The sequence below is a fragment of the Geotrypetes seraphini genome, chromosome 2 (assembly GCF_902459505.1).
Source record: "Geotrypetes seraphini chromosome 2, aGeoSer1.1, whole genome shotgun sequence".
Taxonomy (NCBI): domain Eukaryota; kingdom Metazoa; phylum Chordata; class Amphibia; order Gymnophiona; family Dermophiidae; genus Geotrypetes; species Geotrypetes seraphini.
In genome coordinates, this window is record NC_047085.1 from 21,674,459 (window position 1) to 21,691,726 (window position 17,268).

A 17,268-nucleotide genomic window follows, 5' to 3' on the forward strand; every position below is an offset into this window, starting at 1 on the left:
ACACTTCGTGAAGACTCGAGGGGACGAAGCCAGACCAAATGGGAGGACCCGATATTGAAGGTGCCAATCTTCCACCCTGAACCGTAAATACTTGCGGAAAGCGGGATGCACCGGAACATGAGTGTAAGCTTCCTTCAAGTCTAGGGAGCACATCCAGTCCCCCTCCTCCAACAGAGGGTATAAAACCGGAAGTGACAACATCCGGAACTTCTCCCGGACCAGGAATTTGTTGAGCTTTCGGAGGTCCAAAATGGGGCGTAAGTCCCCTGTCTTCTTTGGGACCAAAAAGTAACGGGAGTAAAACCCCGTTCCCCGTTGTTCTGGGGGCACTGGTTCCACCGCCCATAGGCTCAACAAGGCCCTGGCCTCTAGAAGGAGAAGGGGAAGTTGGCTGCGGTTGGATGGACACGTTCCGGGTGGATGGTCCGGTGGCGTGGCTGAGAAATTCAGCGAGTAGCCCTCGGAGATGATCCGGAGCACCCATGCGTCGGATGTAATCTCGGTCCAAGCCACAGAAAAGGACCTGAGACGGCCCCCGATTGGGAGGGGGTCTGGTGATATTGCGGAGGGGGCCTGCCCCCATCCGCACAGCCCGTCAAAAGGACGGGGCCGGCTTGGACGCTCCCTGCGCCGGAGGTTTCGGCTGTCCCCCCTCTACCCTGCTGGGGAGGGCGCCGTGCCAGAGGTCTAGAAAATGCAGGGGTAAACTTCTGCGGGTATCTCCTCGGGGGCGGCCGGAAAGATTTTTGCGGCGGGGCACGAGGTTTAGCACGGACCAAGGAGGCTAAGGAGCGCTCCTGTTCCGACAAACGTTTGGTCGCCGCCTCCAATGATTCATCAAACAATTCAGAACCCACGCATGGTAAATTGGCCAGGCGTTCTTGTAGGTTAGGATCCAAATTTTACTGCATATTATTTAAAACCCTACACGGAGACAGCCCATCATACCTGAACAATCGCCTCATCCAAGCACCCAGTACCAGACACAGAAAAACGCACTCACCATTCATACCCCCCCCAATCAAAGAAGTAAAAAGAACAAAACTACACGACGGCCTCCTAGCCACTCAAGCCGCAAGACTGGACAACCAGATCTCCAACCTTCTGATGACCACCCCAGACTATAGGACATTCAGAAAAGAAATAAAAACCACACTTTTCAAGAAATTCCTGAAACAGCAATAACAACACGACCTCTAAATGCTCTTAAGATCTACAACTTACCTCTCTAGCTAATCATTGTAATTCTGTCTTTTTTAAATTAACCTTTTGTAATCCGCCTTGAACCGCAAGGTAATGGCGGAATAGAAATCCCTAATGTAATGTAATGTAATATCGAGGGTACGGAGCCAGGCCAGCCGGCGCATAGCCACCGCAAAGGCCGAGACCCTCGAAGCAAGCTCAAACGCGTCGTACACAGCGTGGAACAGGTACAGCCGCAATTGAGACAAATTGGACATGAATGTGGCAAACCCCTCTCGATGGGAAGGAGGCATAACCTCCCGATACTGAGGTAGGTCCTTCACCATGCTACGCAAATAGGATGAAAACGTAAATACGTAGTTGAGGACCCTGATGGCCATGAGGGAATTAGAATAGAGGCGACGACCAAACTTGTCCAGGGTCCTCCCCTCCCTTCCGGGCGGGACCGCCGCCGAGACTCTGGAGGGTTGAGTCTTTTTAAGCGCCGACTCCACAATCAACGACTGGTGGGAGAGTTGAGGCTTATCGAACCCTTTAGATGGAATGGTCCGGTATTTGGACTCCATCTTCGACGGCACCGCAGTGATTGTAAGAGGGGAGTCCAAGTTCTTAAGGAAGGTTTGATGTAGAACCTTATTCAGGGGAAGGCGAGGAGTTTCCCTCGGGGGAGTAGGAAGATCCTGCTCCTCTAGGAACTCTTTAGTATATTGAGAACCCGCCATTAAGTCAAGTCCCAAGGCTTGTGCCATATCCTGCACGAACCTGGAGAAGGAGGATGTTCTGGCGGCCGGTGAGGGGGTCCGAGATCTCCCCGCCGAACAGAAGGGGGAAGCCTCTCGGGAATACCGCGGTTCCCTGCCAGACCCCGATCCCCAGGAGGCCACATCAAGCGACCTCGAAGGGGTCGGGGAACGCCTGTGCCCCGAAGAGCCCTTGGGAGAAACCCCGGGGGTCCGAGGTACCGAGGCGCGCCCCCTCCGTCTCGGGGAAGAGTCTCTCGAACCCCTCTCGCGGGGGAACGAATCAGGCTTGGGTTGTCGAGGCGGAGCTCTGAGACATGCAAGGTCTCGCCCTCGAGCGGCGAAGAGCGGCCACGCCTCCGAGAAGAACCCCGAAAACGTTTGGGTTTCCTCGGACGACGCCTCGCCCGAGGCCAGCCCGAGGGCGAGGAGCCCCGGGAAGACCTCGAAGAAGAGGACGAGGATATCCTCCTGACCCGACGCACCTTGTCCCTAGGCCTAACGGTTCTCTCAGGCTGGGCCTCTGAGGTCAAAGTCGAGGGCAAGGTCGGGGCCGAAGTCGGGGCCGGACCGGCACCCGAAGTCGAGGGCACCGAGGCCGAGGTCGCCGAGGCCTGGGCCGTCAAGACCGGCGCAGTCGAGGCCGAAGCCTGCTGCAGCTGCTCGATGGCTCTGGACAGCTCCGAGGTAATCAACGCTCGGAGCAAGTCTTGAAAGGCCGGGATCCCCATCATGGTCGGTAGGTCCGAGGCCGGGGGGTGCTCCCTAGAGGGCGACCTCGGTCTCGAGTATTCCCTCGGGGCACTAGATTTGCCAACCTTGGGCTGAGCCGAGGCCGACCCACCCGCTGTCGAAGAGCCCGAGGATGGCTTCTTCGCCGAACCCGGAGCTGAGGAGGGAAGCGGGGACTTACCCGAGGAAGGCTTTGTCGGAGCAGCAGGCTTCGATGAAGTCGAGGGACGCGGCGAGGATCCCGAGGCCGAGGTCGAGGCCGGGGCCGAAGCCGAGGCCGACGTCTAGGCCTTCCCCGCCGCGGGGTCTGCAGAGAAGAGCTCCGCCATCCGGGCACGGCGTCGGCGGAGCGCTCTGGACTGAAAAGTGGAGCACCTCTCACAGGAGTCAGTAGGGTGCTCCGGACTCAAGCAAATCAAGCACCACCGGTGCGGATCGGTAATTGACAGCAACCGATCACACCGGGTGCATTTCTTAAAGCCCGTCAAGGGACGGGACATGAAAAAGAAAAGGGGCCGGGAACGAACGACGTCCCGCGGCCGCGGCTCCCGGGAGCCCCCGGAGCCGAACGGAAGAAATAAAACTTTTTTTTTTTTTTTTTTCGACGATAAACGACGTGACTAAGAAGGAAAACAACAAATAAAGCACAGCGACCGAGCAAAACAACCCAGACGCGGTGTCAGAAGGCAGAAAAACAGGAGCTCAATTTCCACAGGGCTTCTGGCTCCGCGGAAAAAACTGAACTGAGGACCACGAGGTGGGGATGCGCCCTCTAGTGGGCAAGAAGGCATGCACATGCGTGGTGCAGTGTAGCAAACTTGAAACTTTAATCAAGTTTGCTTGAAAAGCTGTCCGCGCTGGGGCTCCGTAGATGACGTCACCCACATGTGAGAATATCATGCCTGCTTGTCCTGGGATAAAAATGGCTACGGACCTTTATGTGAAAAAAGTCAATAAAAACAAGAGAAAAAGGAAGCCGATATGGTTCTCCAAACTAGTGGCGGAGAAAATAAAGGCGAAAGAGTTGGCGTTCGTGAAATATAAAAAAAACCAAAAAGAGGAGTGCAAGAAACTGAAAGAAGCCAAGAGAGAGATATGTCTGGCGAAAGCACAGGCAGAAGAACAAATGGCTAAAAATGTAAAAAAGGGAGACAAAAATTTTTTCTGATATATTAGTGAAAGGAGGAAGATGAAAAATGGAATTGCTAAACTAAAAGATGCTGGGAACCGATATGTGGAGAGTGATGAGGAAAAAGCAAATGTGCTAAACAAATACTTCTGTTCTGTGTTAACAGAAGAAAATCCTGGAGAAGGACTGAGATTGTCTGGCAAAGTTGCACGAGAAAATGGAGTAGATTCTGCGCCGTTCACGGAGGAGAGTGTTTATGAGCAACTTGAAAAACTGAAGGCGGAGGAGAGGAAGTGACGTCATCGCCACGGATTGGAGCTTGAACTGAGAGCTCCGTTCGGGCCGGCGAAATAACTATCATTTCGGTGTGTAAACGGCGCAAATTTTTTGTCCCCAGGGGCTGGTGAGGTGTGCGAAGTCACAGTGACCACTATGGCAACGCGAAAAAAGTTGCCCGGCGACAAACCCGGCCAGCGCACGATGGAACAAGCGCTGAGCCGGGCTGCACGTGGCAGCATGGGCCCTGAGATGTGCAGCGGGGAGGCGGCGAAATTGAGCGGGACCCTGGCGGCTGTGGCTGACATGGTTGTGGACCCGGTACCAGAGAGTACACCGATGGACCCGCTTACTAAAGCGGATATGCAGCGATGGATTGCAGAGGTAAAATCTGAAATCTCTGCGGTGGCGGTGCAGGTTCGGGAGGCGGTGCAGGAGTTGCGCACTGACCTGGTGGAGGTGGGCACGAGGGTCGAGGTGGTGGAGATGCGCATGGATAGCTGTGAGGACAGTGTAACCGGAATGCAGAGATCACTGGAGACGGTGTCTGCGGATTACCAACTTCTTCTGGATAAGGTCGAGGACCTGGAGAACCGCACCCGGCGTAATAATTTGAGGGTGCGGGGCCTACCAGACCTGCCTGAGTTTAAGGATGTTCGTGCTACTACAATCAAGCTGATCAGGTGGCTCCTGCAAGATGACACATTGGAGCCGGGACTGGAGCGGGCTCATCGCGCGCTGGGACCCCGGACACTGGATCAACCAAAAGATATAGTGTTGTGTCTTCAGAGCTTTGTCCTTAAAGAGCGGATCTTCCGCAGAGCCCGGGAAATGGGCACGGTCACCTGGGAGGGTCACCGGCTGGAGTTTTATCAGGACCTAGCTGCTGGCACGCTCCAGAAACGGCGGGCGTTCAGGGAAATGACCAAGGCTTTGCAGCGCAGCAATTTGCGCTATCGTTGGACTTACCCTTTTGGAGTTGTTATTACCATCAACGGAGTCCACACCAGAGTTACCACAGTTCGAGAGGCTCGTGGGCTGTTGCAACAAGCGGGTATTGAGATCCCTGAGGAGGCTGTTCCGGCGGGAGGTGTGGTGCCTGGCCAGGGTGGGCGTCCTGCCTCCGCCCGCTGGCAACGAGTGGAAAATGGATCCCGGAGTGGGAGGGGTGGCCGAGGGGGTGGACCCCCTCTTCGGGCCTCCGCTTCTTCCTCAAGTGCTCCCCCCTGAGAGCTGACTGACTGTACTTGTTCTTTTCCTGTTTCTACTGCCAGTTTCATGTCTCGGCGGGGGGTCTTTGGACTCCCCCCGAGGGAATGGACTGTTGAGTCTTGCCCCTTGGGAGAGTGTTTTGTGGGGGTTATACACTACCTGGTTTGGGATGAGGGAGGGAGGGGGAAGTTGAAGGTTTTGGGTTTGTGTTATATGGGGGGTAGTGCAGTGTGGGGGAGGGGAGAGTGTACATTAGGACATGGGAGGTTGAGGGATTGGTGGGTTGGGTGTGGGGGATCCTTGTACACACCGTTTTTGATAGTTGATGTTTGAGTGTGGGATGTGTGTAAGGGGCCATGGAGATGGTTCACTTCTTTGTATGTTGGTGGGAGATCTGAGGACTCTCACTGTGGGGGAGGGGGGGTGGGGAGGGATGGGGGGGAGAGGGGGGGAAGTGGGGACATATCTGTTGGGGTTGGGTTTGCATTGTCATTATTTTATTTGGAATATGGGGGCGTTTAAATTGGTCTCTTATAATATTAGGGGTCTCAATTCCCCCAACAAGAGAAGGGCCTTCTATAGGGAATTGCTCCGTTTGAGGGCTGATGTCTGCTTTGTCCAGGAAACACATTTACTGCAGTCCCATGAATCCTTGGTTGGGGATCACAGGTTCCCGCAGGCCTTCTGGGCTTCCCGGGTGGGCACTTCTAAGAGGGGTGGGGTGGGAATTCTTATTCGTAAGGGGATCCGTTGTGAGGTACGTAGGGTGGTGCGGAATCCTCAGGGCAGATACATTATGTTGGAGGCTCTGATTGAGGGGGTCTTGTACTCCCTGGTAAATGTATATGCCCCTAATGAGGGTCAGGGGACCTTCTTTCGTGAGTTGGTCCCTCGGATCCTCAAGTTTAAGGGTGGAGCCCTGGTTTTTGGTGGGGATTTCAATCTTACAGTGACCCCTCATTTGGATAACTCAGGGAGGGCGGATCATTATGGGAGAAGGGATCGTAAACTGTTGCGGGAGGCATTGGCCAATCTGAATGTGGTGGACTGCTGGAGGTGGCTACATCCTTCGGTTAAGGACTATACTTACTTTTCGGGAATACACTCCTCATATTCTAGAATTGATTATGTTTTTGTGGAGCAGGGACTACTCCGGAGGGTGGAGTCCGCGGGGATTGAGTCCCTCACGTGGTCGGACCATGCCCCAGTGTGGTTGCGATTCCAGGGGGTGGGTGGAGTCTCGGGACGGAAATTTTGGCGTTTTAATGATAGTCTTTTAGATGACCCAGAGGTGGGAACACAGATCGAAGGGTGGATACAAGAATATCTAGATGTAAATGTGGAGTGTGGAGCTTCGTTGGAAGCGGTTTGGGACGGGTTAAAGGCTACCCTTAGGGGCAGATTAATAGCCCTGTCGTCGGCCCGACAGCGTAAGCGGCGGGAGGATGCAGCGGGCCTGTTGACTGTGATTGGTAGGTTGGAGAGTTTGCATAAGCGTTCTCCTTGGGATGTGAAACTGCGGGAGCGCTTGTTTCAGGCCCGTTGGGATCTCCAGGCTTTAGACTTGGACAGATTGCACCATAACTTACAGCTCCTCCAACAGAGATATTTTGAGTTTTCTAATAAAGCTAGTCGACTGGTTGCACATCGTCTTAAGGTGCGTCAGACGCGCAACCAGATCTTTTCACTCCGGGCGGCTTCTGGGGAAGTGTTATAGACTGAGGATGCTATCTGTGCCCGTTTTGTGGAATATTATTCCCAACTCTATACTCCGGAAGATCCAGGGCCCTCGCGGGACCAGGATGCTTATTTAACTTCAGCAGAGTTGCCCCGGATTGCACAGGCTGATGTGGCGCGGTTGGACCGCCCTCTTACATTGATTGAGGCTCGTAGCGCGCTGCGCTCTATGAAGCTTGGTAAATTGCCTGGGTTGGACGGTTTTACCGTTCGGTACTACAAACGTTTTCAAGATCTGCTACTGCCTTCTTTGTTGCGTTTTCTTAACTCTTTACAAGGGAATAGTACCCTCCCCTACTTCATGCGCTTGGCGGGAGTGACGGTGTTGGCTAAGGAGGGGAAGGATCCCCTCCAATGTGCTTCCTACAGGCCGATATCCTTGCTGGGGGTTGATACTAAGATCTTCACGCAAATTTTGGCGGACCGATTGATGAGTTGGATCCCTCGGCTGATCCATCTAGGTCAGTCGGGCTTTGTGGTAGGCAGACAGGTGGGTGATAATACTCGTAGGGTCTATAACTTGTATGATTGGGCCAGGGGGGGGTGACAAACGGTGTTTTTGTCTATCAATGCTGAGAAGGCATTTGATAGGGTAGCTTGGCCTTTTTTATTTCAGGTCCTGGAGTCTGTGGGTTTGGGTCCACGAATGCGGGACTGGATTCGGGTCCTATATAGTGGACCTTTGAGTTGCATCAAGGTGAATGGTGGTTATTCGGAGACTTTCTCTCTGGCAAGGGGAACACGTCAGGGGTGTCCGCTTTCCCCGCTCCTTTTCGCTTTGACGGTGGAACCCCTGGCGCAGCGAGTGCGGATGAATCAGGATATTAAGGGGGTTACGGTGCCGGGAGGGGATTTTAAGTTGGCCTTGTTTGCGGATGATATTTTGTTCACGGTGGAAGAACCTGCGACCTCCTTGCCGGCTATATTGCGGGAGTTGGATATTTATGGTGAAGTGTCGGGATTTCGGGTCAATGTTGGCAAATCGGAGCTCCTCAACATTAATTTGCCTGCTGACCGGGTATCCTATCTCCGAGACCGGTATCCGTTTGGTGGGTTCAGCGTTCTTTGCGATATCTCGGAGTTTATTTTGGACCGCCGGGAGTGGATTTATATGACTTTAACTTTCCTCCGCTCTTTCGTCGTATTCGCCAAGATTTGCTTAATTGGAAAGATCTGTATTTCTCTTAGTTGGGCCGGGTGGCCATCGTGAAGATGATGATTCTGCCTCGTTTGTTGTTCTTATTCCAAGTATTGCCTCTTTGGGTGGGAAGAAAAACGTTAGAGGGGGTTCAAAGGCATATCTTTAATTTTATTTGGGCTGGTCGGCGGCCAAGGGTGAGTAGGAAGGTCTTATGTATGGGGAGAGGGGATGGGGGGTTGGGGGTCCCAGATGTGGTGAAATATTATCAGGCTGCTCAGCTGCGCGCCCTTTTAGAATGGCAGACGCAGACGCCGAAACCGTGGGTGGAAATTGAGCAAAATTTAAGTGATGGGGTGCCTTTGTTACATAGGCCGTGGGTGCCTGGTAGGGCGCGACTGGTAGGGGGGGTATCCTCAGTAGTGACTTCCTTGAGGGTATGGAATCAGACCCGAGCTTGTTTATTGGGGAGTAGGCGACATTCCTGGTATACTCCGTTGAGACACAACCCTGACTTTCCACCGGGAAGGGATGGGGGAGTGTTTGCAGACTGGGAGTCACGGGGTTTAGTTTGTGTGGGACAGTTGTGGGACCCGGTCCAGGGCGGTGTTAGACCCTTTACAGAACTCAGGGGTAAGTTTGGGTTTGGAATAAGGGATTTGTTCCCCTACCTACAGGTTTTCCATTATATTAGGACCTCGGGTCTTCTGGGAGACTTGAGGGGTGGTAAGATGCCCTTTGAGCTGCTATTGGGTCCAGTGCTTCGGAAGGGAGCTCTCTCTGCGGTATATAGGTGCCTTAATTGTCGGGGGGCTCCCCTTCCCTACATGAGGGCCTGGGAAGATGATTGTGGTTCGGCTATTTCCTGGGACACTTGGGGTGACATATGGTCGGAGATCTCCTCGGCGGGTATTGCTGCTTTGCTGATCGAGAATGGTTACAAGGTCCTCTTTCGGTGGTACTATACCCCTCAGGTTGTGGCTCGTTGGCGGGGAGGTGCGAGTGTTCTATGTTGGAGGGGCTGTGGGGAAGTGGCTACCTACCTTCATATGTGGTGGCAGTGTGGGCAGGTGTGTGGATTCTGGACTGAGGTCTTTGTTCGGGTGTCCCGGATCCTAGATGTCCAGATACCGGCCGATTGGCGACACGCCTTGTTGTTTTGGCATCAATTGGATCTGGCTGGGGGTGACTCTTTGTTTTGTAAGTTGGCATTCACTGCTGCTCGATTGGCCATTGCCTCTTTGTGGAATCAGGCTCTCCCTCCCACGTGGGCCCTGGTGGAGCAACGTTTGCTTAATTGGCAGAACCTTTATCACTTAACGGCCTTGCGGCATGGTAAACTACATGGCTATGCTCATGTGTGGCGCAATTTTCGGGCTTCTGTGGGGGTTTGTGGTAGGGGTGGTCAGGGGCTTTGAGTTGGCCTTGGAGTTGGACTGGATGGGCGATGCTTGGGGGGATCCCATAACCATATTCCTTTCCAATATTTGGTATCTGTTTGGAATTGACTATCTCTCAACCATATTGAGAGCTGTAGGTATTGTGTTTTGTCCCTGGGGGGTGGGAGGGGGGTATTTGCTGTGTTTTGGTGGGCATTCTAGATTGTTTTTATTAGTTTGTCGGACTTGCACATGTCTATGTTGTTGATTTTAATTATGTGTGCTATTTTAGAGTGTGGTACTCGGCTCCATGTATTTTTGTTCTTGCATTTCATGTGCAATTGTTATGTACTGTTTGGAGTGTTTTTCAATAAAAGCTTTTCAATTAAAAAAAAAAGAAAAACTGAAGGCGGACAAAGCGATGGGACCAGACGGGATCCATCCCAGGATACTAAGGGAGCTCAGAGAGGTTCTGGCGAGTCCTATTAAAGACTTGTCAACAAATCTCTAGAGACGGGAGTGATTCCTGGGGATTGGAGGAAAGCGGATGTGGTCCCTATTCATAAAAGTGGTCATAGGGATGAAGCAGGAAACTACAGGCCGGTGAGCCTCACTTCAGTTGTTGGAAAAATAATGGAAGTGTTGCTGAAAGAAAGGATAGTGTACTTCCTTGAATCTAATGGGTTACAGGATCCGAGGCAACATGGCTTTACAAAAGATAAATCGTGCCAAACGAACCTGATTGAATTTTTTGATTGGGTGATCAGAGAGCTGGATCGAGGACATATGCTAGATGTAATTTACTTAGATTTCAGCAAAGCATTTGATACAGTTCCTCATAGGAGGCTGTTGAACAAACTTGAAGGGCTGAAGTTAGGACCCAAAGTGGTGAACTGGGTCAGAAACTGGCTGTTGGACAGACGCCAGAGGGTGGTGGTTAATGGATGTCGCTCAGAGGAAGGAAAGGTGAGTAGTGGAGTCCCTCAGGGTTTGGTGCTGGGGCCAATCCTGTTCAATATGTTTGTGAGTGACATTGCTGAAGGGTTAGAAGGAAAAGTGTGCCTTTTTGCAGATGATATCAAGATTTGTAACAGAGTAGACACCGAAGAGGGAGTGGAAAATATGAAAAAGGATCTGCAAAAGTTAGAGGAATGGTCTAATGCCTGGCAACTAAAATTCAATGCAAAGAAATACAGAGTAATGCATTTGGGGATTAATAATCAGCAGGAACCGTATATGCTGGGAGGAGAGAAGCTGATATGCACGGACGGGGAGAGGGACCTTGGGGTGATAGTGTCCGAAGATCTAAAGGTGAAAAACCAGTGTGACAAGGCAGTGGCTGCTGCCAGAAGGATGCTGGGCTGTATAAAGAGAGGCATAGCCAGTAGAAGGAAGAAGGTGTTGATGCCCCTGTACAGGTCATTGGTAAGGCCCCACTTGGGAGTATTGTGTTCAGTTTCGGAGACCGTATCTGGCGAAGGACGTAAGAAGACTTGAGGCGGTCCAGAGGAAGGCGACAAAAATGATAGGAGGTTTGCGCCAGAAGACGTATGAGGAGAGAATGGAAGCCCTGAATATGTATACCCTAGAGCAGGGGTAGGGAACTCCGGTCCTCCAGTCGGGTTTTCAGGATTTCCCCAATGAATATGCATGAGATCTATTTGCATGCACTGTTTTCAATGCATATTCATTGGGGAAATCCTGAAAACCCAACTGGAATACGGCTCTCGAGGAATGGAGTTCCCTACCCCTGCCCTAGAGGAAAGGAGAGACAGGGGAGATATGATTCAGACGTTCAAATACTTGAAGGGTATCAACGTAGAACAAAATCTTTTCCAGAGAAAGGAAAATGGTAAAACCAGGGACATAATTTGAGGTTGAGGGGTGGTAGATTCAGCGGCAATGTTAGGAAATTCTACTTTACGGAGAGGGTGGTGGATGCCTGGAATGTGCTCCCGAGAGAGGTGGTGGAGAGTAAAACTGTAACTGAGTTCAAAGAAGCGTGGGATGAACACAGAGGATCTAGAATCAGAAAATAATATAAAAATTGAACTAAGGCCAGTATTGGGCAGACTTGCACGGTCTGTGTCTGTATATGGCCATTTGATGAAGGATGGGCTGGGAAGGGCTTCAATGGCTGGGAGGGTGTAGATGGGCTGGAGTAGGTTTTAATGGAGATTTCGGCAGTTGGAACCCAAGCACAGTACCGGGTAAAGCTTTGGATTCTTGCCCAGAAATAGCTAAGAAGAAAAAAATTAAAAAATTTAAATTGAATCAGGTTGGGCAGACTGGTTGGACCATTCGGGTCTTTATCTGCCATCATCTACTGTGTTACTGTGTGTTCTACTGTGGAATACTGCATCTAGCACTGGTCGCCCTACATGAAGAAGGACACAGTACTACTCGAAAGGATCCAGAGAAGAGTGACTAAAATGGTTAAGGGGCTGGAGGAGTTGCCGTACAGTGAGAGATTAGAGAAACTGGGCCTCTTCTCCCTTGAAAAGAGGAGACTGAGAGGGGACATGATCGAAACATTCAAGATAATGAAGGGAATAGACTTAGTAGATAAAGACAGGTTGTTCACCCTCTGCAAGGTAGAGAGAATGAACGAGAGGGCACTCTCTAAAGTTAAAAGGGGATAGGAAGTTCTTCTTCAACCAAAGAGTGGTAGAAATCTAGAACGCTTTTTCAGAGGCTGTTATAGGGGAAAACACCCTTCAGGGATTCAAGACAAAGTTAGACAAGTTCCTGCTGAACCAGAGCGCACGCAGGTAAGGCTAGGCTCAGTTAGGGCACAGGTCTTTGACCTAAGGGCCACCGCAGGAGCGGACTGCTGGGCATGATGGACCACTGGTCTGACCCAGCAGTGGCAATTCTTATGTTCTTATGCCAGTCTTTGGAATTAAATGTCCTCTAACCTCTAGAATTTTAAAAGAATAGGAAACAGACAAAACTCCACTGCCAAGCAAAGCATACTAAATGCCAAGCTGCCCATTCTATTCCTATTGATGGTTTGACATTTGGCATGCGCTGCTTGGCAGAATGCCTACGCACATGTCAAAACAAAAATACAAAAGTGGCAACACATATCTGCGAATAAATCAGAATGTTATTCCGAGTACAAATAATAGCCTCAGAAACAGGCCGATGTTCAAAGCTCTGGTGCTAAAGTCAACAACGCAAACCCTTAGAACAACAATTGCAGAGAAACTTAGCTAACCAAAGCTCAAAACAAGTTACCGTAAAAATTTTATGCACATTATTAAACCAAAAGCAAGGGGGAGGAACGTGTTGGTTCATGCACACAAAGGTTTGTAGGTAAATGTAGCTCCTACCCAAGCAAAAACAGAAGTGCAAGCATACATCGGTGCCATTCCTCTGCACCTTTTCAAAAATTGTTTGCACTTGCATTTTTAAAAGGTATGGTAGGGTATATTTAAGCATAGAAACCCCCCCCCCCAAAAAAAAAAAAAAAAAAAAACCCACTTTTGCTCAGACTCACACACATTTGTTTTTCACTAGCAGCACTCTGAGACTGCACAGGCTTCCTTCTGCTTCCAAAAGCAACAGTTTAATGTCAGAAATTCAGAATAAATTGTTTCCTCAAAACTTTCAATGCCATCCAAGCTGGCGGTATGTGTTCAGCATTAAGGCCAGCATTTTTTTCCTGTACTGTTGTCTGAGCACTAGGAAGGTATACTGAGTAACCTCATTAATATCCCTTTCAATATATTTAAATACAATTTGCAGCCATCCGGCACACAAGTTAATACCTGCACTAGAGCCCTCTGAAAATTTTGTGCATACATTAAAGTGCACGCAAGTCTGGCAATAATCACCTTTAACACTGGGGTTAGGTTTTGAGCATCAGCTCCCAAAAAATACAAAGCTAAGTCACATTATTATGACCACCTGTAAATATCCAGAATAACCGCTTCTGGCAGCACAGAGAGCCGCCGGACACTGTGGGAATAACTCAATAAGCTGCTGAATGGTTGCTAGAGGTATCTGGAGCTATGTAGACTGCAGTGTGTCCAACAGTTGCTGAGGGGTGCATGGTAGTGGATCCAGTTATTGAACATGTCAATCGAGGTAGCCCCAAATGTGCTTGATTGGGTTAAGGTCTGGGGAATCTTAAGGCCAGTGAAGTAGCTGGAAGTCTTGGTCACACTCTGGAAACCACTCATGAACAATTCTGGTGGTATGACATGTCGCATTGCCCTGTTCAAAGATCCCATCAGCCATAGGGAAGACCGGTAACATGTATGGATGTACAGTAAAACCTTGGATTGCAAGACAAGCAAAACATTTTATTAAATTTTAACTTGATATACAAGCAAAGTCTTGCAATACAAATACATACAATATACACACATCACAACTGAACCGATGGTTCTTCTCTCTCTGACGCTGCAAGAGTGTAATGACTGTTCTAAATGAGTGAGGTCTTGAAAAATGAGTCCATACAGTATACGCGCATCACATCATCACAACTGAGCCGATGGTTCTTCTCTCTCCGACGCTGCGAGAGTGTAGTGACTGCTCTAAACAAGCAAAGTCTTGCAATACGAATACATACAGCATACACGCATCACATCATCACAACTAGGCTGATGGTTCTTCTCTCTCTGATGCTGCGGGAGTGTAGTGACTGTTCTAAATGAGCGAGATCTTGCAATACAAGTACGAATAGTATTTTGTATTAAAGTTTTTGGGTTGTGGAACGAATTGTCTGAGTTTCCATTATTTCCTATGGGGAAATTCGCTTTGATATACGAGTGCTTTGGATTACAAGCGTGCTTCTATAACTAATTATGCTCGCAAACCAAGGTTTTACTGTACTTGATTGGCAAGGATGGAGAGAAACCCATATCGGTTGAGAATGCCTTCCAAGAGGTATCAAGTTCCCCAGACCATAATGCTGCCACCACCAGTTTGCATACATCCAACAATGGTTGCTGGGTGTTTTCAGCAGTTTCACGCCTGACACACAAACATCCATCCATTCGATAGATCTCAAAACGTGACTCATCGGAGAAGGCAACCCTCTGCCAGTCGGTGCAAGTCCAATGTTGGAATGCTGGTATTCCTGTGCAAATTGCAGCCATTTTTTGTGATGAACCCTCATGAGAATGGGTATAGTCACCAGCTGTCTGCTCTGGAGCCCTATTCACAGCAGGGTTCGCTGCACAGCTGGTTTGGACACACATCTGGAAGCCTTCTGGTTAATTTGGATGGTGAGTTGCTCCACAGTAACGTGCTTATCAGACCACACCAGCCTGCACAGTCAACATTCACCCACAGTTACCATGCCGGGTCATCAAAAAAGTTCCATTCATCCACTTATCCATGGGCTGCTGTAACCATAGCAGCCCATGAACAGTTCATAAACTCTGCCATTTCTGAAATGCTTCCACCCTTGGCCTGGTAGCCAATGATCATGCCTTTTCATTAGCTGATAAATTGTGCTTTTTTCCCCAAATCAGCCACGGTTGCTATAAGAACAAAAGAATAGCCTTACTGGGTCAGATCAATGGTCCATCAAACCCAGTAGACCGTTCTCACAGTTTCATGCACAGATGTATGCTGGCACATCTGCTTTTGTTCTGACAAGCGCACAAAAGGGGCTATTACTGCAGAACCATTGTGCCCATCTGTGAGGCAAGTTTTTCACTATAAACACACAAGTTCTACACATTGCTAGAGGAGTGGCCTAATGGATAGAGCTGCTGCCATTGGAACCTGAGGTTTTAAGTTGGATCCCAGCACTGCTCCTTGTGACCTTGGGCAAGTCACCTAATCCTCCATTGCCCTAGATACTATGGTAAGATTGTGAGCCCTCTAAGACAGATAAGGAAAAATACTTAAAGAGTAGGGTTATCAGACGTCTGGATTTACCCAGACATTTCCTCTTTTTAGAGGGCATGTCCGGGCGGCTTTTCAAAACCCGGCACTTTGTCTGAGTTTTGACAAACAAACTGCATGGATGCCCTCCCGACCAAGATGAGCAGGCTGAAGGGGTGGGGCTAGGGGGTGAGGCTGTGATGTGGGTGTAATGGGTTGGGAGTGAGCAGAACTGGGTGGGCCTGGGGGGCGGGTCTAGGGGGGGTTCCTACTTAAGAGTATCTGATAGAAAAAAAATGTACATTGCATTCTCCAAGATAGGGCAGTATATCAAATGTCATTAAAACATGTATAATTTGCACCTCATTAGTTTACAGTAGTAATCTTTCCCAAGTGAGTCCTAGAGTGCCCCCACACCAATCAGGCTTTCAGAATATCCACAATGAATATGCATGAGAGAGATTGGCTTATTAAAATAAATTTCATGCATACTCGTTGTGGATATCCTGAAAGCCTGGCTGGCAAAAGAGCAGTCCAGGAATGACTTGGGAAACCCCGGTTTGCATACAGCATCGCTACTAAATTGTTTTCCCCCCCGCACGCGCAGCCATCAACACAAAGCTTTCTGCATCCGTCTCCGAGGTGCTGGAAATGAGCGAGTCCGGTGTAAATGCAATATCGCAGGTTTTAGTAACTGAGCCCTTAAGTAGAAAAGCGGCAGCACAGCACCCTAAAAAGCACTGCAGCAGCGAATTCGATCTTCCAGCGCGTAAAACCCCCCGAGGTGCGATATCAGCCCCGCGAGGTGATTCCCCTCACACAGTGACGTCACCGTTCTCAGGACTAACTCAAACAAGTTACCTCAGACATGGCTTTGATCTTGTTGCTAGGCGCTCCGACCAACACACAGATCTCCAGCAAGCCCGAGGGCAGGATCTCCTCCATGGCTCTGCTCGCGGAATGGAGACGGCCAGCGCCCGGCGCTCTCAACGGGCGAGAGAGGAGGGTGGCTAAAAGGTGCACAGCCGCCCCGAATCAACACAACACGGAAGATGGGAGAGACATTTTTTTTTTTTTTTTTTTTTTAGGGGGTGGGGTTAAGGCAGGAGCTACTGACAGGTTGACCCTGGGCAGGTTCCTCACACACGGCAACCGTCAGAGCCCGTTGAGAAATCCCGGCTGAAAGTTGATCTGATGCTGACGTCAGCGCCACTCTTCTACCTTCTCTGGCTGCGAAGGTCTCGGCTTCGGTCCACGTGTGCGCGCGCGAGACGGCCCTCCCCCCCCTCCCTCTTCTCGCTCGAGACTCGTTTCCTTTTGCGCAGGGCCGCCCTGCCTGGAAGCGCTCGTGGGGCGGTTGGTTTTCTCTCTCTCTCTACGTTCTGAAGCGCGCGCTGCTCCTCCTCCTCCAGCAACCGCCTCTGTGCTCGAGGCTTTTCGTCTCTATCTCCCCCTCCTGTGGTTCGTGTGTACAGTACTTTGGGAAAGGAACGTGCGAGCCGGGAACATTTCAGAGGTGAAGGTTTGCGTCAGAGGATACGAGTCGAAGCCAAGCCCAGGTGCCTTTATATATGAGCGATGCACAAATAGAAGATTAGAGGGTTTTTTTTTTTTTTTTTTACTTTATAACATTTTATTGAAGAAATGCAATAGATACATAATAATATAACACAGTAAAATAGTCATTATATTTAAATTGACCACATTAACTTCTAATAAATGTTTATCATTCCTTCAAAATAAATTTTTTAAACAGGACTTAGTCATATATTTTGTTTAGAATTATAGGAGTTTGTTTGAGCACAATTAATTTAAAACATTTTTGAACTCAATTAAACAATGTTTTATCATGAATTCAACTGCAAAGAACATCCTCCT

General features: G+C 49.8%; 1 protein-coding gene across 2 annotated transcripts in view; it reads right to left on the reverse strand.

The window, feature by feature from the left end:
- DENND3 (DENN domain containing 3) overlaps positions 1-16,643 on the reverse strand; it is a 178,484-nt gene extending 161,841 nt beyond the window's left edge. For both annotated transcript variants that reach the window (XM_033934187.1, XM_033934188.1), the window contains exon 1: positions 16,252-16,643. In XM_033934187.1, the coding sequence (XP_033790078.1) occupies positions 16,252-16,335 (84 nt within the window). In that variant the 5' untranslated portion in view covers positions 16,336-16,643. The remainder of the gene's footprint in view (positions 1-16,251) is intronic.
- Between the last annotated feature and the right edge of the window lie 625 nt (positions 16,644-17,268).